General features: G+C 35.6%; 1 protein-coding gene across 1 annotated transcript; it reads right to left on the bottom strand.

Annotated features, from left to right (window-relative positions):
* Nucleotides 1–327: 327 nt before the first annotated feature.
* On the bottom strand, nt 328–19284 carry LOC106538353 (zona pellucida-binding protein 1). Its single transcript, XM_014052815.2, has 8 exons — nt 19179–19284; nt 17685–17828; nt 12727–12945; nt 10821–10897; nt 10124–10298; nt 8195–8356; nt 4681–4753; nt 328–955 (listed from the first exon to the last, which is right to left on the bottom strand). The coding sequence occupies exons 1-8, from the start codon at nt 19237–19239 to the stop codon at nt 562–564; spliced, it is 1305 nt and encodes a 434-aa protein (XP_013908290.2). The 5' UTR covers nt 19240–19284; the 3' UTR covers nt 328–561.
* Nucleotides 19285–24319: the final 5035 nt, after the last annotated feature.

The following is a 24319-nucleotide window of genomic DNA, read 5'->3' as shown; positions in this document are numbered from 1 at the left end:
TCTAACAGCAACCTTTTTCTTAAAAAGCATTTAATAGATTCTGTTCTAAGCTTGATAGATAAGCAAGTTTGTCAGGTTACAAAACCAGAAATGTGTTATTTAAATTCTTAACTCTGTTGACCCACCAACTGGTTCTGTAACATTCAAACCTGCTTAACTATGACCTCATCTGGGCTTGCTGATACAGTTGAATGAGTCAATGCACTTACACTTTTCAGTATTTTATGCTGCAAAACACATTGCTTCTACTTAATATTTAGAATGAATTAATTTGATATTTTTCAGTTTCTCATCAGATTTAATTCACAGTACCGCATAAGACATCACACATTTGTATGCCACTTCTTTTTTCCATGGGGCTTAAAGAAAATCTTAGTTCAGATTTTGATTGGAGAATTTCTTATAAAAAAAGATCTAATGTTCCGTAACAATTTCATATCTAATCTAGTTAATTTGCCACTTTTAAATATATGTTCAAAGTTTTAATTTGACACATAAAGTAACATAATTCATTTTGAAGTACTTTAAAAAAAATCCTGCCACTGGCTGATATCACAGCAGCTAAGATTGCTTATGTTTCATTATATTAATTAAGTTATGCTGGGTGTGTTCCGGAGCATTTGTAAAGAAATTACTGTTGTTTTCCAAAGTGATTGATGACTTCTCTCCAAAATTAATTTCAAATTCCCCTGGTCCTGTTTGATCAGGAGATAGATTTGAACCATCTGTGGATGCTTCTGTTATTTCACCAATGCTTAGTAATCCTATAGATTCTTCTTCTAAAAAGCTAATCTTATTTCTTTGTTGTTTTATTGGACTTAGTTTATTTCTTTGTTCTTGAATTTCTGTATCACTGGCAATGTTTGCAAATGCTTGCAATCTCCTCTTAACCTGAGATTCTGCTTCTTTTATGTATTGAGCTGCTATTGTTTTTTTGCAGCAATTGATTATGATCCTGTAAGAATTATACAGAAAAAAGTTAGAATTATAAATGAAAATTGATGAACTAGTCATACAAAACCATACCATATAATTTGATTTGGGATTAGACAGAAAGATAAAAACAATGTACTGAAATATAGGTTAGAACCTGATAACACTTAATATTTGTAAAATTGTAGTTTGGCATTATTGTATGAACCCTATTCCCTCACAAAGATTAGTTTTGTGAGCTTCAGGGATATTATATCTTTTTTTTTACTAGACAAGCATTTGATTGTCATTCTTCCTACATTGGAAAAACAGCTAACCAAATTGTGGGAGGATGCTTCAATACTTAAAATAAATTTGCATTTCATAAGTAAATCTGATACAGGATTTAATTTAATTTGGAAAGTTTAACACAGGGACCTGTATCAAATCCAAAATATTGACAATATTTCAAGTTGTAGGATTTTTAAACCCAAATAGACTAAGCAATATGGGGGTCATTATTGTAGCATATACATTTAGTGATTTATAATATTTTAATCATAGTTACTGGTATTTATGCTTTGTTTAGAACTTAACAGTGATTTTTAAACATTTGAAATTATATATTCAGTTATCTATAAGGAATTAATGATACATTGGAAGACTAACAAGAAATGTGTAAAATGTTTTCTTATTTCTTTGTATATTATTCTTTTTATCTTTTTCTATTTCTTGTTTGTTAATATATTCACTTTAAAAGTTTTTCACTTTAAATGTTTTTCACTTTAAATATTTACTTTTAAAAAGGGCAGGGGACAGAATATAGAATAACAGAATTGGAAGGGACCTTGAAGATCTTCTAGTTTAACCCTCGGCTTAAGCAAGAGACCCTATACCACTTCAGTCCAATCTTCTCTTTAAAACCTCCAGTGATGGAGTGCTTACAATTTCTGAAAGGCAAGCCATTCCACTGATTTTAACTGTCAGGAAATTTATCCTTCTTTCTAGATTGAATAAAGAGGTTGCATCTTAGTGTTAAGGAAGAACTGACAAAGTCTGTATTAATAAAAGAGATGCCTATCCACTGCATCTTTGGACATACCCCACAGAATCATTCTAGCTATTGATTCAAATGAGAAATAATATCAGGAATACTAGATATAACGGTGATTTTAAATTTTACACATAATTCTGAATAAGATGGCATATTGATTTGCTCATCCTCCTAGCATTTCTTCTGATTCAACTTCAACAGTTGTTTAGATGCTTTGTGCATGATTTATTCATACCACTTAATAGACTAATGATATTGAATTCAAGATGGAAGCAAGCAACCTGTCACAGGGAAGCAGGATATGGGTATTGGGAAACAAAGGGATTTGGGGAAGCAGCCTAGTCTTCCATTTTATATTTTCCATTTTATATTTTCTGGGCTATTTTGTCCTTGACATTCAGATGAAGTATTTTCAGATTGAGAAATGTGTTTGCCCAAGCAGAACTGCAAGGTACTAAAACTGTCAACTGTTTTTTTCTGTAGTATCTGTAGATGCCTTGCTTATCTAGTGACTTGGAAGAAGAGAAACTTGTATTGTTTTACTTTTTCAAACTTAAACTTTCTATAAAACAATAGCAAGCTATTTCGCAATGGCAGTGAAAATGAGGGACCAGCTGTCCCATAGTTATATCTCCACTTACTTAGAATCATAGGACTAGAAGGCACTTTAGAGATCTTCTAGTCCAACTCTTGCTCAAGGCAGGAATTTTATGTCATACAAGCCAAATCATTGTCCAGTCTATTTTTGAAAACTTCCAATGATTTTCAGTGAAGAAACCTATTTGCTCCATATCTTGATACTATTCAATGGGCTGTCTTGTCTTTAATAGTTTTAGTTTTTTTTTTTAGTTTTATTGAACACTTATAGGCCGCCCTTTTCCCTGAGGGGACTCAGGGCGGCTTACAATAATGAGGGAGGGGAGTGCAAGACAAGACATAAAAAAAATGTGAATAAAAAATAATTAACAATAAAAACACAACATTCACTCAGCATTCGGGCGGGGAGAGAGTAAAGTCCTATCCCCAGGCCTGACGGGATAGCCAGATCTTGAGGGCCGTGCGGAAGGCCTGGACGGTGGTGAGGGTGCGGATCTCCACGGGGAGATTGTTCCATAGTGTCGGAGCTGCAACTGAGAAGGCTCTCCTCCGCGTAGTCGCCAGTCGGCACTGACTGGCGGATGGAATTCGGAGGAGGCCTACCCTGTGCGATCTGATGGGACGCAGGGAGGTAATTGGCAGAAGGCGGTCTCTCAAATAGCCAGATCCACTACCATGGAGCGCTTTGTGGATGGTAATAGTATTTTCTGTCTATATGTTTTATATGTATATGTATGAATGTATGTACATATGAAACAGGATGAAATAAGCCAAAATAAATACAGAAAATAGATAAACCACCTATATAGTTATCTTCAAACTTAACCACAAGCCAGCCAGCCACCTTTTAGCTTAATGTGTTATATAAAATTGTCAACCAAGAAAATTGGATTGAATAATGAAAACAACTGTAGGTAATACTTTGGTATAAATCTTGCTGTATAATTTATGAATAAAGATACTGATTGCAATTGTACAGAGATTCAGTGGATTATTTTACTTTAATTGAGTTTAGTCAAGATATCCAAAGAGAAGCTTCTAAGCAACAGTCAAACAATTCAGTCAAATAAGCGTTTTTGCACTTGCACAGAACTACTTTTCTTGGCTTAGCTAGGTTTTTCTGTTTTTATTTTACCATTTGTATTCATACAGCATGGCAAAATTCATGAGTAAAACATGGACATATAGTCATAGAGGTAATAATCAGTATTAAGTTGGATAGCTATTTTTTATTTTTAACTATAAGATCCATCAAGAACATCAAGCTTTCATTTGTACTCCTTATATGAAGAGAAGTTAGAATTATTATTGGGTATCACATTTGTATCCCAAAATATTTCCAGAATACAGAGTAGGTATATATGTTTTCATATTGATACCCTGGGTTTGATAAAATTTGATGGAATCTATGAAGTATTAGGAGTACATAAAGTAGGCAATTTGCACCACAAAGATGACACTGCCTATCTCAACTAATCCTATCAATTCCAGCCCAAAAGCACTGCAGCCACTACATGGCAACTAGGAAAAAAGGGACTTACAGCAATTTTTCACACTTGCTATCGTTGCAGGATCCCCCATGGTCACCTGATCAAAATTCAGATGTTTGGCAATTGACTCATATTTACGACAATTGCATTTCCCCTGGATCATGTGATCACATTTTGCAATTTCTGAACAAGCAGTCAATGGGAAAGCCAGATTTCACTTAACAACCATGTTACCAATTGAGCAACTGGAATGACTCATTTAACAACTGTTGCAAGAAAGGCTGTAAAATGAGGCAAAATTTCACTTAATAAATGTCTTGCTTAACAACAGAAACTGGTCATTAGGACTACCTGTAATAGGAAACATTGTATCACTCAGCTTGCTATGTAAATGTTCTTAAATTGTGGATGATGAAATGGTATAAAATTCTATACGTGGGAATTAAATAGAAAATTACTAACTACTTTTACATAGTTTTGTGGTTTGCATTTACTGAATTCAATTTACCAAATTCAATTCAACAAAACTGGCTTTCTTCAGCTGCTAAAATGTGGGGATGCAGAGGTTATATTGATAAATAACATTTAAGATGTTTATCAACATTCAAAATAGAATAAGTTACTTACATCCATGTTACCCCAAGAAAAATACTAGTTGCTGTGGAAGATATTAAAAAGGCCATCCACATTGGTAGAATTTCTGAAAAACAAACAAAAAACATTATAAGTCCTATTTTATTAATGCAAATTCAAACTTGCCAAAGGAATCTCAGAGACAACTTAGATTATGTGAAAACATTCAGTGATCAGCAACAGGAATGCTACTCAGCTAAACTGCAGAATTCTCTGAAGCAGTAATCAATGATCAGTGATCAATTGAATTGATCTTAAATATTATTAGATAATGAACTGAGAGCCAGTTTGTTCTAATAATTAACCAGGATAGCAAGCAGGAAACAAGTTCAAGTCCACCTTAGCCATAATAACCTATCTGAGTAACTTTGGGTTAGTCACACTCTCAGCCAAAGCCACCTCTCAGGGTTTTTGGTGCGGGGAAACCTGGTGGTGTGTTGGATATATTAGTTGCCTTGAATTATTTATAAAAATAATAAAGGTAGGATACAATTACATTATTAAGTCATCTGTACTTCTAGAGTGCTCTGCAAATGATCTGGACAGTAAAATAAAACAAAGCAAAACTTTGGAAGATAGTACAAAAAAAGCAAATGTGCAGAAATTCCAGTTCATGGAAGAACTTTCTGCATCTACATTATTTTAATTATCTTAAAAATATTGTACTTCTTTACCTGCTATAAGATATCCGATTTTGCCATCTTAACAATGTTTATGCATCTTTAGGTATCCTGATTGTGATATCAACATATCCAATGGGTAAGTTTTTTTTAAAATAATTAAAATTATACACGTGTCTTTTTGTCAAAACATACTAGATTGCATATTGTAAATGACTAATACCTTATATTATAAACATACTATAAATATCTATGAAATTTTAATTTCATATTACAAGGGATTATTTTAAAAAGTCAAAACAATTGTAAAGGACTAGAAAAGGGAAAGACGAACTACTGCTTAATATACCGGTAAGAGAAATTTGGACATTAGGAGAACAGACCAACAGTTAAAAAATTTAAGAAATACACAGTATATCAATCCCACGCCCACAGTTCTTTTTTTAAGGTGGAGACCATTTTATAAGGAATTGAGATTGCTGCAAAGAAGAAAGCTTTTACCTAAAAGTAGGCTTATGCTTATGGCAGAGATTTGGAGAATTGAAAGCATTCTAGATATAAAACTGGCACAAGATTAAAACAGCAACAAGCTTTATCCAAATGCTGTAATAGGGATTATTGTAATACGTAAATAAAGTTAAATCTATGCATTCAAATGAAAAAAAAATATTGAAAACCTTAAAAACTGGAAGGTTTGCAATTCGACCAGAAGTTCTCCAGCTGAACAGACCAGGGGTGAGGGAGCTCTCAAGAGCTTCACATGAACCTTGTCTGACAAACCTATTCCAAGATCCTTTCTGGATCAGAACCCCCCTGTACGGAGAGGTGGGGCAAAGAAGGGACAGCATCTCATCAGACCCAGGGGCAACAGGGGTCCCTTGCAGGTTGGAGATTTTCCCTCTGAATTGAAGTAGGGGAGGCAGCATGGCAACATGGTTGCACTAGAAGCTGGTTTCCAGCCAAAGCAACTTAACAGGAGATGAGATGAAAGGTGCAGAAGACGAGATGAAAGATCGATAGGAAGATTCATTTTACCCACAGTCATAAATCAAAACTTGGAAAAGGCAAGAAATCTTGAGACTACAAATAATATTAATAGACATCTGAATTTTGGCAAAAGGAAAGAAAGAAAGGAAAAATGGAGGATTGAAACACTAGTCCCCTCCCAAAAAAGCCATTTGTTTGAAATAATTCGGACAGAAAGGGAGAAAAAACAGAAGTGACAAACCCACTCAAACACTAACTTTAACTTTGGTTTTGGATTTGAAATAGAAACCAAACATTCCGAGGGATTTACTTTGTCTAAACTTCTTTCAACTAATATGTCTTAAGCAACTCCAATTAATGAGAGATGAAATGCAACAAGGGAGAAAAATCAAGAAAAAAACACTATCTTCTCACTGATAACTGATAACCTAATTTTGACTGTGCAGGAAGTTTTAATTAACCAACTGCCGTAAATCAGAATTTGGAAAAACAGGAGGCAAAGGGAAACATACCCCGGTTTGACTGTTTGCAAGTTTGTTCCAATTAATATATTTTGAGCAGCTATAACCAACCGGATGTAGAAGGTAGCAAGGGAAAAAATAATAACAAAATCAAGAACTGGGAAATTACGAACTTTTTCTTCTTTTTTTCTGCAAAAGATCAAGATGGCTCCAGCTTCTCTTCCGTTTTTACATTAATTGAATTATCTAAATTTAAGAACCTCAAAATAAGATCTGTATAACTAACTGTAATTTTGGAACTAGACATTAAGGAAGAAGAAAAGACCAAGATGGCTCCCGTCACTCTTCCCCACAGCAGCCAAAATAGATAAATTTAAGGTGGACCAGAACTCTGAAAGAGGAACTGTATAACTAACTGTAACTTTGGAACTGGACATCATGGAAACCTGGGAATTTGAAGAACTACGTGAAATTATAAATAATATACATAAATCATTAAAATCAAGCCTAAATAGAATTCTGAACCCAGAGAAACAGGTATTTAAAGAAGAAGGGAAAGAAGAACGGGGGAAAGATAATGAAGGGGTGAGAAATAAAAAGCAAACAAAAAACTCCATTGGTAAAGGGGGAATGTGTCCCAACAAAAGGGAATAAAAAGCAGACAAAAGAGGTTTTGGAGGTTGACAGTGGCATAAGGAAAATTGAAGTAGGAGGTTATGCCCCAACAAAGAGAAATATAAAAGATATTTTTGACGGTGGAGTGGGGAAAATTGCAGAGGGTGGGCATGTCAAAACAAAGAAAAGGGAAAAGGCAGAAACAGAAGTGGGACAAAAGACTTACTAGAAAAAAATCAGACAACTAAAAATTGTTAAATGGGAAAATATAAAGCTAAGATAAGGAGTGTATTCCTAAATATGACAATAAAATGGAGTTGCTAACTGAATATGATAATTAAATAAAGGTTAAGATATATGGAATGTGGACAAATATGAAACTGATATGGGGAGATTGTAAAGCAGATATTTGTAACTCACTATTTTACATGATAATTAAACTGAGTTGATGATTGAATATAACAAGAGAAGGACAACTAAGCATGGGTTAAAATATATGAAACATGGACATATATAGAACCTTTAAGATGATGAACAAAGTGAGATGTGTACTACTTGTTATTCTATATAGTAGATTAAAGAAATTGTAATGAACATTGAACAGTAAGGATTGCGATTTATAGACAATTAAGGGTAACCTAAACTATTGAGATTTAAAGACAGAATCACAAATTGGAGACATGTAAGAATGTATAATTATATAAATATAATGATGAGAATAGCAGGGAATTGAACCAGGTCTACATCTTGACCAAAAATAGGCAGGGAGGTGTTTAAAAGCACAATGACTATATATGTATACTTTTTTTGTATTTGGTAACTTACTATGACATTTCTTTTCTGTGACTGCACCTTTTCCATCACTGCTTTGGTGTTTTGGACAATTTTCACAAGCCACCTGGCCATATTTTCCATTATAAGATCCAGCAGGACACAAAATACAGTTTGTTCCATATTTTGCACTGAATCTACCTGGTGGACATGTCACTATTCCATTAAAAACAAAAACAAAATTATATAGCATATAACAAATTATAATTTATATACCTGTCTTCCATTGAGGACATGTATACTGCATGAGTCAGAAAGAGGGCTGTGAAAGTATCTACAATACAGACCCCTCACATTCTGGACATAAACTGTTTCAACTTCGCTCAAGATGATATTGTAATATAGGGCATTGCACACCAAAGCAAATAGACACAAAGATAATCCCCCCACCCCATGCCATTACTCTGCTAAACAGCTAGTTCCAAAAAATTGTTTTATGCCCTAGGATTGCAAGCTTTGTAGCTACTATTATTACTGTTACCTATTCCTTTAGAATATTATGATACTTTATGATACTTTATTGTTTGCACCTTATGATTATGTTGATTGCTTTTATTTAGTATCTTATGACTATCACTGAGTGTTGTATCTTATGATTTATGATGGTTGTATTATAATTATAATCATGATTTATCATGTTGCTTGTGTATATACTGAGTGTTTATGTATCAGAGACAAATTCCTTGTATATCCAATCACACTTGGCCAATAAATAATTCTCTGCTCTGCTCTGCTCTGCTCTGCTCTGCTCTGCTCTGCTCTGCTCTATTCCATTCCATTCCATCAAATTGCCATAACTGTGGACCAGCTATTCATCATCCAAAATATGGTCATAAGACTGGTGGGAGGTGACGTCAAAACATTGAAACCAGGTTGCCAATTGCTTTTGAGGGTCTGTTGTAACTGAACAGTGGCTAAGTTGGTTATTAGTCAAGAACTACTTATATCAATCATTATATTGAAATGTAAAATAGGTAAGGACATATATATTCATATGATATGGGCTTGTCTCAATATCACTATAATTTTTGTGTAATATTCATAACCTGTTAATATATAGCACAATAATCAAAGATGTGAATGTAATTTGAATTATATACTAAAATATGCTTGCTTTCTGCTCATAAACTAGCTTTAATGAAAGGATTAATAAAAACTATTAGTTTGTAAATACATCATTAATTTATTGCCAAGTTAATGATGTGTTTCCAAATGAGGTTGAATGATTTTCTCTATAAACAATATGTTTTTGTGTTTTTATTGCTTTTTTATATATTAAAGAAATATTTTTTAAATATAGCAGGCATAGAAATCTGCAAAACAAAGCAAAAAACAAACAAAAACCAGACAAATGGTAAGACATGACAGGAAACATAAAGAGCAATCATTTGAAGTGCATTGGAGAGCAATTTCAAAGGCTAAAGATTACACTGAGAATCATGGGTGGGTTGCTGCCAGCATTGCTGTCGGTTCACTTCGCATGTGTGCGCGCAGTTGACTATAAATTGTTTTGCGGATGCACAGAACATTAAAAAATTCTAAAAAAGATACTGGCAATGGCATTAGCAATCGGGGAACCGGTTTGGGGGTGTGGCCAGCTTGTGTCACTGCTGGTTCGGGCAACCAAGGCCAAAGTACCACTACCAGTTTGCCTGAACTGGTGCGAACCAGTAGCAATCCACCTCTTCTGAGAATGCTGTAACACAACTTGTCATTTCTTGTAATTTTTATCAGCACTATGCAGCTAGATTTTCTTGCCAAACCTTTTGCTCTCTTCCTAGTCTTTGTTCAAATAAATAGTGTATATGAAGTCCCAGATGCAAAATGGAAGGCTAGTTGTTAATTTGCCATGAACAAGTTATCTTTTTCCTTCCCTTTTAAACTTCTCTCTTTATAATTCTACACCAAACCTTGGAAACTCACCACAGCATCCTGGACATATTGTATTGTTGTTCATGGTACTTGTATTTTTCCCAAACCCTGGTTTGCAATGATCTATTTTAACACCAGACAGAGTACCAGGAACATAACTTAAAAGATCACCAGGAAAAGAATCTGTGTTTAGCACTTCAAAGAATTGCTTGATTTTGACATACGCCTACAATTTAAAAAGATTGCATTAATATTTGATTGTCAATTGGCTCCCAAGATGGATTATACATATATAGAACATAATGCCAGATAATCCTTTTTGCTAGCTAACATCATAAATCATAGTTTCCATACAAACAATAATTAGTCATATGCAAACTACATTCCGGGTATGAACTGGTTGCAATATCTTCAGAATGTATTAAGTTTTCTTGGGGCATATGTGTGTGTGTGTGGGAGGGGGGGAGACAGGCCTATCCAGCCATTCTAGAAAATTCTGAACCATCAATGAAACAAAAGTTTCAGTATATAAAATGGTTCACAAATTTGTAAACAATGTTGCACTAAAAGTTGATGAGATCTGTGGGTAGCAAAGTCTGATAGGTGGGGCAGACCTTAATATTAAGAAAAATGTACTGATGTTTTGGATTTACATGATTATCTTTTTTGGGGGGACAGACTCATGTCTTGAAGCATATTATTCCCAAATATGATAGTTTTTAAATCTTTTAGAATAATTCTACATTACCTTTCTGATGCTGCTTTTGGAATGTTCACAATGAGAATTTTGACAAAAATCTTCTCTACCTAGTACAAGAGGAAACACTGCAAAAAATGAAAAAGAGAGAATTACGTTTTTGCAGATGATTTTAGATCATATCTTAATGTAATAATTTCATGTATCAGAATACAGTAATGTTACCACAGATAAAATCAGTCTGCATTATCAAGTGGCAATGGTGATGTATGAAAAGATAGTTAGTTACTCAGATATTGGTTTTATTTAATTATTGATTAACAACAAAAACTAGCACACAATTTAAATCTATTCAGGATTTAGTTCTGTATCTATTTTAGAGAATAGACTTTAAAAAAAACCTTTTCCTTGCATATAAAAAATAATAGTTAAGATTTAATCAATGTTTTCCTTCTAGCCAATACAGCTGTGCAGTTGGGGAACCCAATGCAATAGCAATTTTTGGGAGGGCTTTGAGGAATAGAGAAATGGGGAGTTACCAAGGAGAAAGAGAATTTTGGAAGTGGCAAAAGCTCATGGTTTTGCACTCTCAGAATACAGTATGATCCCTGAACTATAAACAAAAGTCAACTGAATGTTGACCATATTTATTTGATATGTCAACTGAAAAAGCAATGTATTTTTAGATTTGGTTATTCCTTGACTTATGATGGCAATTGGGACCAGAATTTTCCTCACTAAGTAATGTGATTGTAAGGCGTGACATCATTACTTAGGGATGGCAAGCCCTATAGTCCCAATTGTTGTTGTTAATCAAATCTGACAACTGTTAGGTAAGGCAACTTCTTGTCAACTTGTGTGAGGTTGTGGTTGTGTGAGGGTTCAAGGGAGGATCGGGAGAATACACAAAGGTGTAAGGGTGTGTGTAAGAGGCAAGGCACAGGTCAAGTATACAAGGGTGCACCAGGATACAAGAGTTGTGAAACAGATCAGGAAAGGTAGCCAAGGATGCAAGGGGGCATGAAAGATGCAACATGGGCTGAAGAAGGTGCAAATGAGTTTTAGGGGATGTATGAGAAGTGTGGCATGGGTAAGGAAAGATTTGCAAGGGCATGGTGTAAGTTGGGGATATTGTGCAAGAATGTGAGTGAGGCACTGCCACGGCCGGGGAAGGTACGCAAGGGTAAATGAATGGTTGGTGTAGCCCAAGTACATACGAACAAAGAGTGTTTTCTGATGAGGGATATTTAATCCTGTCAGCATTCCTGTTGACTTCCTGGGGAAAACAGCAGAGAAAATTGCAAATGGCTATCATATGATCTCAGAGCATTGCAACCAGTTGTAAGTGTGACGTGGTTGTCAAGATTACAATCATGTGACTGGTGATGCTGGAACAGCCAGATTTTGTGGAGTGATCATAACCATTTGATCATTACCATTATAACATCTAGCAGTCTCTGAATGAATGGTGTTAGGTCAAGGACTACCTATATAGTGATTTCATGGTTGCATTGAGAGGCGTGGTGAATAGCTTAGTCATTGGAGATGGTCTTTGTTTCAGTGGTTTAGTCCTAGCATCATGTGGCAGAGTAAGCCTCCGTCATTAGCCTTGGCTTTTGCTCACATATCAGTTTGAAAGCATGCTATATGCAAGTAGATAGATAGGTATCATGTTATTGGGAAACAGCAGTACTTTGTGCAGATGGTCGGACACACACCCCCCAAGTACTGGATCTGCCTGGGTTGATTTGGAGAATAGTTGCTCATGTATTTTTGACACCTTTTTAATGATCATATGTACTGATATAGGCTCATTATTACTTTTACATTACACATATTACTATTATCACTTGTATTACAGAAATAATATCTGCAATATTTCCATATTTGTGGTATTGTAGAATATTGTATTATAATACACACAAACGCAGAAGTATGAACAAAAGTTTCACCTTACCTATAAACTGAAAAGTAAATTTATGTGTTATTTTTTTCAGAGTATCTGTAGCAGTATGACACTGGGTGTTCCATTGCTTGATTTCACAGTTAAGCTTGTAAATTAAGCTCTCTAATTTTTCTAAGAGATATTTTATAAATGAAGCCACTGTGCTGGTTTCACAGGTTCCACTTGTGAATTCTGATGTCATGTATATGCTCCTCTCTGGCACATGATATACTGTTAAAAATTAAAACAAATTATTTCTCTAACAGCTCACAATATGCAAATTACCAAAAGGTAACACACCAATGCATTATTGGTTCTACTGAAGAATTTATTCCCTTCTTTTGATAGTAATATGAAACAATAGGAATCATTGAAAATTGATTACAGGGTTTCAAATTGATTATCACTGGTTGAATCTTATTTGAAACATAGACATATAGACTACCACTTGGCCTTTCACTTTTTCTTAAACTAGTGACTTTGACAGAATGACCTACAAAATGGCAAGTTCAATATTTTCTATAGAATATGTCTCCTGTAATAGAATGATGTTATATAATCCCAAAATTAGTTATATTTACACTTAGAATGCCAACTCATAATATTTCATGACAGGATATTCACTGCCTGTGAATGCTTCAGTTATCAATTATTAGGCATTAGTGAAGAATTTATTGGATAACACTTCTTGTGTAGTTCTTCCAAATCTGGTCCATCACAATCCACTGGGCCTGAGGCAATTACTTTTTGGAAGGGCTTGGGTAGGACAGGGGTTCTTTTTCTGAAGATGTTATTATATTCTTGGAGGTTGTCTCTGTTAATTTTCAACTTCCTGAATTTCCCAAGTTGTGTGTAGCACAGATGTGATCACCAAAGGGATTGAAGTATGTTTTCTCAGATACGGGCCTGTAATATAATTAGTGGGATTCTCACTGTAACGTTTTCCATATCTCTTTCTTCCAAATGCTCTATAATTTTCCTTTCCTTACTGTCTTTGGGGTCCATCAGGATCCCTTTTTTATGTTTCTTACTTGGTGATTGTGACTTTCTTGCATGCTGTCTTGTTTTTGTCCTGCTGTTATTCGAAAGCTCTTTAAGTGTAATGTTGTAATAATTAATTGTAGTAATTGTGATAGTAGCTTATAAATTGATTATTTCTGGGACAAGCAATTATACAAAGTTTCAGCAATCTTTTGAATTAAATACATAGCTTGTCTCAACTCAAGCAAGCAAGACTCTCTTCAGCTGCTAGAAAGACCATTGCTCCAACAAGACCATAGATGAAGTGGGGGAAACTGAATAGCTTCCAGTATCTGTTACTCCAGACTGAAGTGAGTGATTATGGCTAGTATTCACAGTTGATACTTGGACTTTAACTTGCCATAATGACTTGAGATTTTCTTATTTAAATGCACATGTATGGTAAATATCAAAGATTGCCAGAAAAGCCCTCATTTTCTGCAACATGGATGGAACTGTATTTTTTAAAAATTAACCGAATCCTTAGTTTGTTTTCCCAGATAGGAAGCCAGTTTCCTTCAATGCAGGAATTACCTTAAGAAGTACACAACAGATCAGGTATTGTTAGATAAAAAAATTCTTCCGCTTTTCTTCAGGAATATGTTGATTTCTAATCATGGTATTTAAAGCTTGGGGATTTTTAAAACAGTTTTTGGATTTTATATTTTTTTGGAGGAGCATTCCAATTTTCCGTATAGGACTGGCTAAAGTTGTTAAATATTATATTTCATCTCAATCACTTTCTTGCTGATCATTGCCATCTGTTCAAATATTTCTATTACAATTCCATGAGTCAAAGGCATTGTTTAGCAAGATTGTCTTTAACGAAATTCTTATATAGTGACTCACTTTGTCTCTTTTGGAATATTTCATTTAAATCTGATATCTACCAAGAATACAGAATCTAGAGGGGTCATGTCATTGAACCATGAATCATTATCTCGCAAATATTCTTAATGTGGGGGTGGAAGAGAAAAGGCTACAGATCATCATATGAATTTGGGTGGGAGACAGATCATTGCTGAAATATTCTTATCAGACTTCCAAGAATTTGAGATATTTATTTTATTTGGATTACTCATTGTTCCTATGCCAAGAGCAGCTTGTCTAATTTAAGATCTTTGGTACCTTCAGACATTATGGAGTGCAGGGGCTATTCCTGGTTCACTTTTTTTTGTTCTAATAAAATGGACTATTAAAGGCTATTAATATTCCAGAGAGCGTAAGGAACTTTTTAGATAATATAAGTTTTGGTCTGTTTTAATGTTGCTTGCTCAATAAATGATGAATGGCTCAAGGAGAGAAGGAGCAAACTGTTGCTGCTAACTTCAAAATAGACCATATCATGCAAGAATAGGCCTGCTAAATTAGCCCCCAAACTAGCATGCTGGTTCTGCTTAAGTAGATCATTGATGGGTTTAACATGTTTGGGAACACCTAAATCGGCTCAATTAACCAAATTAACTAGCTAACCATGTGGATTAAATTTAATCCCAAAGTTTTAAATTTTCTGATGTGTATGGTTCTTTTCTTTTTCTACTGTTTTATTTTTTTAAATATTGTAGACAAATCTTGTGAAATTTGACAGTCTTCTAAATCCAGTAAATAAACAAATCCTAAGGTTATCAGAGATAGATAGGACAATTCTAGCAAAAGCTAATAGCTTATACACCTCATATATTTTACAATGTTAATATAAAGTCAGTGCTTTAAAAAATATGATTTATTCAATACATCTGAATTTATTGTTTTATTAAATTAATAACAGAGTTGGAAGATCTTCTACTCCAACCTCCTCATCAAGCAGGAGACTCTATACCATTTAAAATAATGGCTATCCAACCTCAACCTTAAAACCTCCAGTGATGGAGCACCCACAACTTCTGAAGGCAAGCCATGCCACTGACTGACTGTTCCGTCAGGAAATTTCTCTTTATTTGGTTGTCTCTTTGATTAGTTTCTATTCATTGCTTCTTGTCCTGTCTTCAAGTGTTTCAGAGAATAGGTTGATTCCCCCTTCTTTGTGGCACTCCCTAGATAGTGGAAGATGTCACCCTAATCCTTTTTAAAATTAGACTAGATGTACCCAATTCCTGCAATTGTTCTTCATTCCAGTCCCCTAATCATTTTTGTTGCTCTTCTGTGCATTATTTCTAGAGTGTCAACATTTTTTAATAGCATCCATAGTACCGGGATGCAATATTCCAGGTACTCTAACTACTCTACCTCAACTCTAACTAAAGCATTATGAAGCAGTACTAACTTTTCATATAATCTTGATTTTATTCCTCTGTTACTGCAACTTAGGATGGCACTGGCTTTTTTGGGAAGCTGCAGCACATTGCTTGCTCATATTTGAGTGGCTGTCCACTAGGATTCCCAAATCCCTCTCACAGTTATTGCTATTGAGTCAGGTACAGAGGTGGGATTCAGCTAGTTCGGACCAGTTCGTGCAAACCAGTTGTTAAGCTTCTGGGAAGTTTGGCAAACCAGAAAATCCCACCACTGGCTGGCACCACCCATTCCACCCAACCAAACCCTTTTTGGCTCGCATGCCAAAAGCGGGGGAGCATAGGGGGGTTGGGCACCGATGTGCCACACCCAGCGCACATGTGCACACTTCCCCCCTGCACACATGCATGCCTGACTAGTGTACCTCCCCCCCCTGCTTTTGGCACACATTTTTTTGCCCTCCCCAAGCTCTAAAGGCTTTCTAAGAGCCTGGGGAGGGTGAAAACAGCCTCCCCCCGAGAGGCCCTCTGGAAAACAGCCCTACGGACAAACCTCCTGAAGGCTCCAGAGGGCAAAAAGAGGCCTTACGGCCAAACCGGAAGTCACTTCTGGTTTCCTTGTAGGGCCATTTTTTGCCCTCCAGAGCCTTCAGGAAAGCCTCCTGAAGCCTCCGGAGGGCCAAAAAAGCTTCGCCATCACTGATCTAGTGGATTATCTAATGATTCTCAGACCATTGTGGACACAATGGTCACTTCTGTTTTGTCACTTCGGTTTGTTTGTAGGGCCATTTTTTGCCAACTAGAGCCTTCAGGGAAGCCTCCTGAAAGCTCCGGAGGGAGAAAAACAGCCCTACGAGCAAACCAGAAGTCCGTTTCCGAATTTCTGGTTTGTCCATAGGTTTGTTCAAGGAAGCCTCTGGAGGGTGAAAAACTGCCTCAAAAGAAATGGCCACCTGTGGCATGTGTGCTATAGGTTCACTATCACGGCACTAGATAATTGATAGTCAAGCTGAAACTGAGTTAATCAACTAAAATCAGCAACTTTCTCAAACCCCCAAACAAGTTACCCTGACCTAATCCACATATCAAAGAATAAGGTCTAAAAATATAAACAGAGTTAATTAAATTAGATGTCCCAGAGGAATTGCATGTTCAGAATAATAAACATACCTACACACATACACCCCCCCTCAAATGTCATTAGAATCAGCACCTAGAGACTTCCACACCCCAAATAAGCTCCCCCTATAAAGATGACATGCGTGCCAAAGAGCTGCATGTAGTCCTTCATTCAAATAGTTCTAATCAAGTAGCTCCTTTATTCTAGTAGTTCTAATTAACTCTAAAGAGCTATCTTGCAACTCAATTTGAGCTAGTATTCTTCAGATGCTATTTGGGTTTATGGGGAGATAGCTATTATTTAACAGAAACATTTAAAAACATATTGTAAGTAGGATGAAAGGGCATAACTCTTTTGACAGTCCAATCCTTCATGAATTGGTTTACCATTTAAACTATTTTAGCTGTTTATCATAACTTCTTAAAATTTTAATTATTGTGTACAGAAGCTTTGTTCATAAATCTCCCTATATTTAGGCTGTAAGATTATAAAATGTAATTTATTATTTTATACTATTTTACTTGCATTTCACTATCTACACCTGTGTAGTTTATAAGTCAATATCGTAGTTAGAAAAAGATTGCTAAATCCTTACTTACCATAGAGCATAAAATGGATTTTTGTAGTCAGTTGATCATTATTGTACATATAATTTGCTTTGCAAGTATAACTCCCAGCATCACTGCCTTTAATTTTATAAATCTCCAAGCTTCCATCACTATTTAAAACAAATCTTTGAGATTCTATAAACAAAAATAATTCAAAATATAAAAATGTGTCATTAAATTATCACAGACAATAAGTAATCCTAAATTTCTAAAGCCCGTTATTTAGCAATAGGACAGGCTTTTTTACCCTGATTATGTATTTTTATACAAGCCTTAATAAACCATACAGTAATGTATAAACAAGCAAAGAAGAAAATGTACAAAACCACGTAAGAAAAGTATTGGTAATATGTAGTCTTAAGTCATCATGTCTTGAGTCACCCAATTTCCAACTTATTCCGTGGATACAATGGTAGGAAATTGTGAGCCTAATTGTTGGTACAATTTCTATCATTCTGAGGCAGGAAGCACCTGGATATAAACCCTAAAAATAGAGATAATCCCATTTGAGAAACCCACTGCAATATGTGCTCTAAAATAGAGATATTATTATTATTATTTTTAAAAACCCTAACCTTGTAACTGGGATTTCCATTATTTCCATCATTCTCTTCTTCATTATGTTTTTATTTTTTATTTTCTTCTTATCTTTACTCTGTTACTCCCTTCCTCCTTATGAATCATTGGTTATCTAGTGGTTTTTGCTTGGAATTAGATTCTAAAGCATGAAGATTTCCCCCCTCCCCCCCTCAATTTTAAAGTTTTCTCAAAAGATGACCCATTTTTTTCTGAATATATTTTTCCCAATTCTTGTGATGTGCAGTCCATCCCTTGCCAATAGCCCTTTCTGTAGGTAATGCAGGTCATGATTTAGTAAGCTGAAATTCTATTGATGATGGCAGTTTTTAAGACAGTGGTTTGTTTATAAAATCCTTTGCTCCCTCATTGGATGTTGGTCTTTTGTTGCAAATATAGATGAAAACATCACGTGTGCTCCTAATTTGTTAATTTTCTTCCCTAGCTGTTTATAATCTCATGTAATTGTTTTCAGATTCATTGTTGTGTCATTGTTCCCCATGTGTAGGAGAAGACAAGAGTAATAATCCATGGGGTTGATTATTTTAGTAATACTTAGTTACATCTTACTTTAAAGCGGGGGCAAGCAATCATTTTGTGTCCAGAAATTTTACTTATTCACCTGCAAGAATTGCAGAGTTTTTGTCATTAATGCAATTATGTTCTGAAAGTAGAGAAAGTATATTTTCTTTTACTATTTCAGGCTCGTAAAAATTTGAATATTGTTCCTTCTTTTATTCCCCCAAAGGAGAAAATTCATCAAAAACCAATGTTCTGCTGTCAATTTTAATGGCACAATATTAAGATGTTGGAATTGGAATTGCCCCAAAAGATCTGGTTGCTCACCCCAACACACACAAATTATATTAAGAGCAGCATTTCTAATTTTACAAATAAATCAAATATTACCTTTGGTTATTTCTCCTCTGGGACCAGTCCATTGATATTTTGGATCAATGATTCTTTGCATTAATAGTTTTTCAGTTAAACAGTTTAGAATTATTTTTTTTGAATCAATAACAACATATATTGGAACTAAAGTAGGAAAATCACATGAGATACAAGATTATATACAATTTAACAAAAATAATGCAAATAATATTTTATAAAGGCTTATTTCTGTAGGGTGAATAAAAAGAATGAAGAGGTTTGATGAATTACTTCATATTATCCTACTCCAGTTAAAGTTTTGTTTTTTCCATTAAAATAAATTACTAGAAAAATATTAATATATTTTTATTGCATGGAACTGAGGCTTAGAATTTAGAGGTTTAAAATTTAGAATTTTTCTTTCTGTGAATGATCTATATATTAAATGCATAGGCATTTGACTATTTGCTATGATTAGAGAGAAAAGTAGAGAATGCAATATTTTTCTGAATTTCTGTTTTCTCAATCAAATGCATATTTTCCACTCAAAGGTTTTTTTAAGTATGCAAAATTACACTTGAGAAACTAGGCTTAGAATGAGAGAAGAGGACAATTATGGAATTAGAAATTGGAAGAAAGAAGATAATCTTCAATCAAATATGGAACCACTACTCTGGCTGCTATAAAAATGGGTCTAGGAGTTTAGTGCTCTAAACTAGAGAGAACAATTATAAATTCTGAGAAAAATGGACTCATATATTTTTCTCATATAATAGATCAGAAAGAGAAGAACAGAAAAAAAAGCACATGGCCAATTTTGAGCAAATAAAAAGAAAATGAACCTTCGGCAAAGTTTTTTTACTTGACATTAATTTAACTTTTCAGATGATAAAAAGTCCCACCCGTGGCCCCTTTATTGGACCTGGCAGCCTTGCCTGCCAGCCTTTCAGGGAAATGCGGGATCAGGAGGGATCGTCCCTTTGTGCCCGGTCCCCGTGACACTGGCCAGGAGTGCCTGGCAGGCTCACAAGACAGTGGTGAAAGCTGGACCAGTGCTGGGATCGCTACTCGGGATGAAGCCTGGACTGGATTCAGTGGGCTGCTCTCGCCTGGGCAGCTCCAAAGTTAAATGCTTCCTTTTCTTTCAAGTACATACAAACAAAATTAAAGGGGAAAATGATGAGTGAAGGAGAAGGGAAGTTCTGTAATCAGAAGAACTGAGAATGAAAACAGTTTGTTCCAGTTAAATTATAAATTGTTCTTTGTGAAGGATCTGTGAAAGTTTTGGAATATTGCAATAAGGCCCAAGAAAAAAAATAAAACAGAAAGATTTAATTAAAAGAGAAGAGAAAGAATGGTAAGACATCCATTAACTGACTGCTTTGAAAATGCCTTTCAAGTGTGTTTTCATTTACAATGGATTGCAAATATTTGCTTGAGTATATGCTTTAATGTTCAAAAAGAATAATCTTTATCAGTATAAGCAGATATATATTCTTCAAGTTTTAGTGCATTTTGTAAAAATCATTATGAATACCACCGTAGAACATCATTTCTTACCAAAAATGCAATTTAATGGAGAGTGAAATAAGATGTTACACTTAAGGCAAGAAAAAAAATCAAATGCACAGGTATAGAATAGGTGGTGCCTGGTTCAACTGAAATAACTGTGAGATGGATCATTTCCTGACAGTGAGAACAATTAATCAAAGGAATGGGATGCCTTCAGAAGTTGTGGGTATACCATCACTGGAGATTTTTAAGAAGAAATTTGTCCACAATAGTATACTATAGAGCAGTGATGGCAAACCTTTTTTGGTTCGTGTGCCAAAAGCAGGGGGAGCACAGAGGGGGGGGGGGTCGTGCATGGACATACACACCCATAATGCTATGGCATGACCACAGTGCTCATGTGTGCACGACCAACACTCCCCACCATTTTTGGTGGGCTTTTTTTGCCCTCCCCAGGCTCCAGGGGCTTTATAGGAGCCTGGGGAGAGCGAAAACAGCCTTCCCTCCCACCCCCTGGAGGCCCTCCTGAGGCTTCAGGAGCTTGCCTGAAGCCTCAGGAGCGTGAAAAACTGGCCTATGAGCAAACTGGAAGTTCGAGAATGGACTTCTGATTTGTCTGTAGGGCGGTTTTTCATCCTCCAGAGCCTTTAGGGAAGCCTCCTGAAGGCCCCTGAAGGCTCCGGAGGACTAAAATCGGCCCTACGAGCAAACTGGAAATCCATTCCCGAACTTCCAGTTTGCCCATAGGACCGTTTTTTTGCCCTCTGGAGCCTTCAGAAGCCTCAGGAGGGTGAAAAACAGCCTCAAAAGAAGGCCGAAGTCAGCTGGCCAGCTAGCGCATTCCACAGGTTTGCCATCATGGCTATAGAGTCTCATGCTTGAGCAGAGTTGGACTAAAAATCCTCCTAAGTCCCTTCCAACTCTGTTATTCTCTCTCCATTCAGACTTACCAAGAGAATGGTGATAAACAATATTTGGAAATGTACATCAGGTCTTCTGATCGCAAAATCTCATCTTATTGGCTAGTATCAAGGGGAAGATGACTTTGAAAAAGCTTCCTCTCTTACCATAACATGCAAGACAAGATGAGAACTGGCTGGGAGGAGAGGTGTGAGGAGAAGCCAGGCAAGGCACCCCTTCATGTGAGTGACATCGAGTTGGCCACACCCACCCAGTCACATGACCACCCACCCTTTATTAGGGCAGAGAACCGGTTGTTAAATTATTTGAATCCCACCAATTGTTTTATGGACCCCAGTCATAAGAGCAATAAAAAGACAGCTTTTAAACAGTTGTCTTAGATCAACAAATGAAAAAAACCATGTTACCAAGTCTTTCTTCTGTTCCAACTATTTGGATAGAAGTTTGCTGAGTTCCTGTGGCAGAAATAATGGATTTGTATAGAGTTTCTGTTTTTTGTGATATGCTTCTAGTTTCTCTCTTCAAATATATAGCTTTTTTCCTTAAGTGGCACATTTTATTCATAGAACATGGACTTCCAACTACTGCAATAAGAAATAACAAAGAGAGAAAATAAATCAAAACACAATTCTACAAAGTATATTATGATTTTTATTAAAATTATTAGGCATCCTCAGACACATTATTAGTATAGGTGTATATATATATGTGTGTGTGTGTGTGTCTGTGTGTGTGTGTGTGTGTGTGTGTGTGTGTGTGTTGCATTTGTGCTGATAAATAAATAAAGGGAGACTAGTATAGATCTATTTCAAGCTATTTAGCTCTCATCAGCTAAATCAACCCTTACTGGGATTCGAACCTGTGCTGTATTGCATCTTAGGCAGATGTGTTAACCATTAAGCCACAAGGTTCTTCTCCTTATCAGCTGAGCCAGGGAGAAAGGTATATATTTAAAGTCACAACCCCTGGTATGCCCAAATATGGGAGGAAGTTCACTGCTTCCATTCTCTGTCCATCTTTGTTACAAATGTAACAAAGGCAACAGTAAAAATATTGGGTTTCTGTCTGGATGGTCTCTTGTGACGAGCCGATGGACAGAGAATGGAAGCAGTGAACTTCCTCCCATATTTGGGCATACCAGGGGTTGTGACTTTATATATATATATATATATATATATATATATATATATATATATATATATATATATATATATATATATATATATATATATATATATATATATATATATATATATATATATATATATATATATATATATATTGTGTGTGTGTGTGTGTGTGTGTGTGTGTAAAATCTAACAAAACATTGTAGACTTCTGAAATAATATGCTCACTTTAGCCAGTGGAAGACATATTTTCTTAGTTATATTTCTATCAACTAATGTCTACAAAATAAACAAAACTAACAAATACAGTTTCCCTTCTCTTTCAATTAAACACTAAGAAATAAAAGGCAACTTAAAAACAAACAAAACAAACAATTCACAAGATAAAAATGCTCCTATCTTTTGGTATGAAGAAAATTAATGGAATACAATAAGAAGAAAAAGAGTGAAGTAGTTCAAGAAAAGGCATGAATGTCTGAAATACTGAATAACAGTGTCCTTGTCAAATGCCAAGGAAATCAGGAAATCCAGGAAGCTCAAATGAATATAAATATTTATTGCAAGCTCTCTGTAAGAATCTGAACTACTATGGTCAAAGCAAATTGGCAGTAGAGGAGAATCAGTAGTATTCAAAGTGGTCTAGATCTCTTCTGGGTATGAAGGGACTCAAGACTGATGAAGCATTTGGCACATCCCTTGGACTCAGCCTGGTCATTTCCTACAGTACAGTATAAATCATCGGCATAAACAACCGGTGATCAAACAGTAGGAGGGAGGAGGGAAGACAACATGACTATTGTTCTATAAGCACAAGTATCATGAAGAAAGGATAAAACTAAAGCATAGTTAGCTCCACTAAGAAAGTTTGCTCCAGTGGTGGGATTTAACAACTGGTTCTCTGACCAGTGGGTGTGCCTGGGTGGACGTGGCCATGGGCAGGACAGCACTCAGTCTTCTGCAGCACTCTGCCAATCAAAATGGGGTGCAGGGATTAATTACAAAATGTGGGCTTTGCTTTGTGACATCCAGATCCAGCAAGGGGTGTGAACTGCCCAGAAAATACATTTTCGTTGGGTTATGAAGAAATATCCCCAAAGTCAGATGTACATTAAATGCAGACTGACTTTTAGCTACACACTTCCCCAGCAAACAGCAAAATTTGAAGCCTCAGGTAAAGAGGATTCATTTTAGGATGAGTAACCACAGTTTACATGTTGGAGGTTCCTAAAGAAAAAGCTGGGAAACACTGTATTTTAAAGGACATTTGAGGGAGAGATGCAGAATAGCCCTTCTCTGCCTGAAACTGTAGAAACCTGGCACCAATCAAGACTTTTTGTGAAGCGTCTGATAGAGTAACACTGACAGAGTAAGTCATTAGTATATGAAAATAAGAGCAAACACTAGGTAAAAACTGATGATGTTACCTAGTTTGGTAATAAAACATCTGCAAGACAATCATCAAGCTCAGAGAGCACGAAGAAAACCACAATTTAACCCTAAGCTACAAATGTTCTCTTCTATCAAAAAACACTTTTTGGTTAGAGGGACTCAGAGCCTGCCTTATGAGATGGCTCTCAATGGATTTCATTCTAAATTTTGATATGATTTCTTTAAATAAGG

The sequence above is a fragment of the Thamnophis sirtalis genome, unplaced genomic scaffold (genome assembly GCF_051295495.1).
Source record: "Thamnophis sirtalis isolate CommonGarterSnake01/CBP01778 unplaced genomic scaffold, rThaSir2_p1.2 scaffold_4, whole genome shotgun sequence".
Classification (NCBI taxonomy): Eukaryota; Metazoa; Chordata; class Lepidosauria; order Squamata; family Natricidae; genus Thamnophis; species Thamnophis sirtalis.
This window is presented reverse-complemented; position numbering and strand designations above follow the sequence as displayed.

What these genes read in the sequence shown, in the direction of transcription:
- LOC106538353 (XM_014052815.2), bottom strand. Translation starts at nt 19,239, where the DNA reads ATGCAAAGAATCATTGATCCAAAATATCAATGGACTGGTCCCAGAGGA. An exon ending in AATATGTCCAGGATGCTGTG is followed by an intron (nt 8,357 to 10,123) that starts GTGAGTTTCCAA and finishes TTAATGGAATAG; the next exon opens with TGACATGTCCACCAGGTAGA. An exon ending in TTTCTTGGGGTAACATGGAT is followed by an intron (nt 956 to 4,680) that starts GTAAGTAACTTA and finishes TAATTCTTACAG; the next exon opens with GATCATAATCAATTGCTGCA.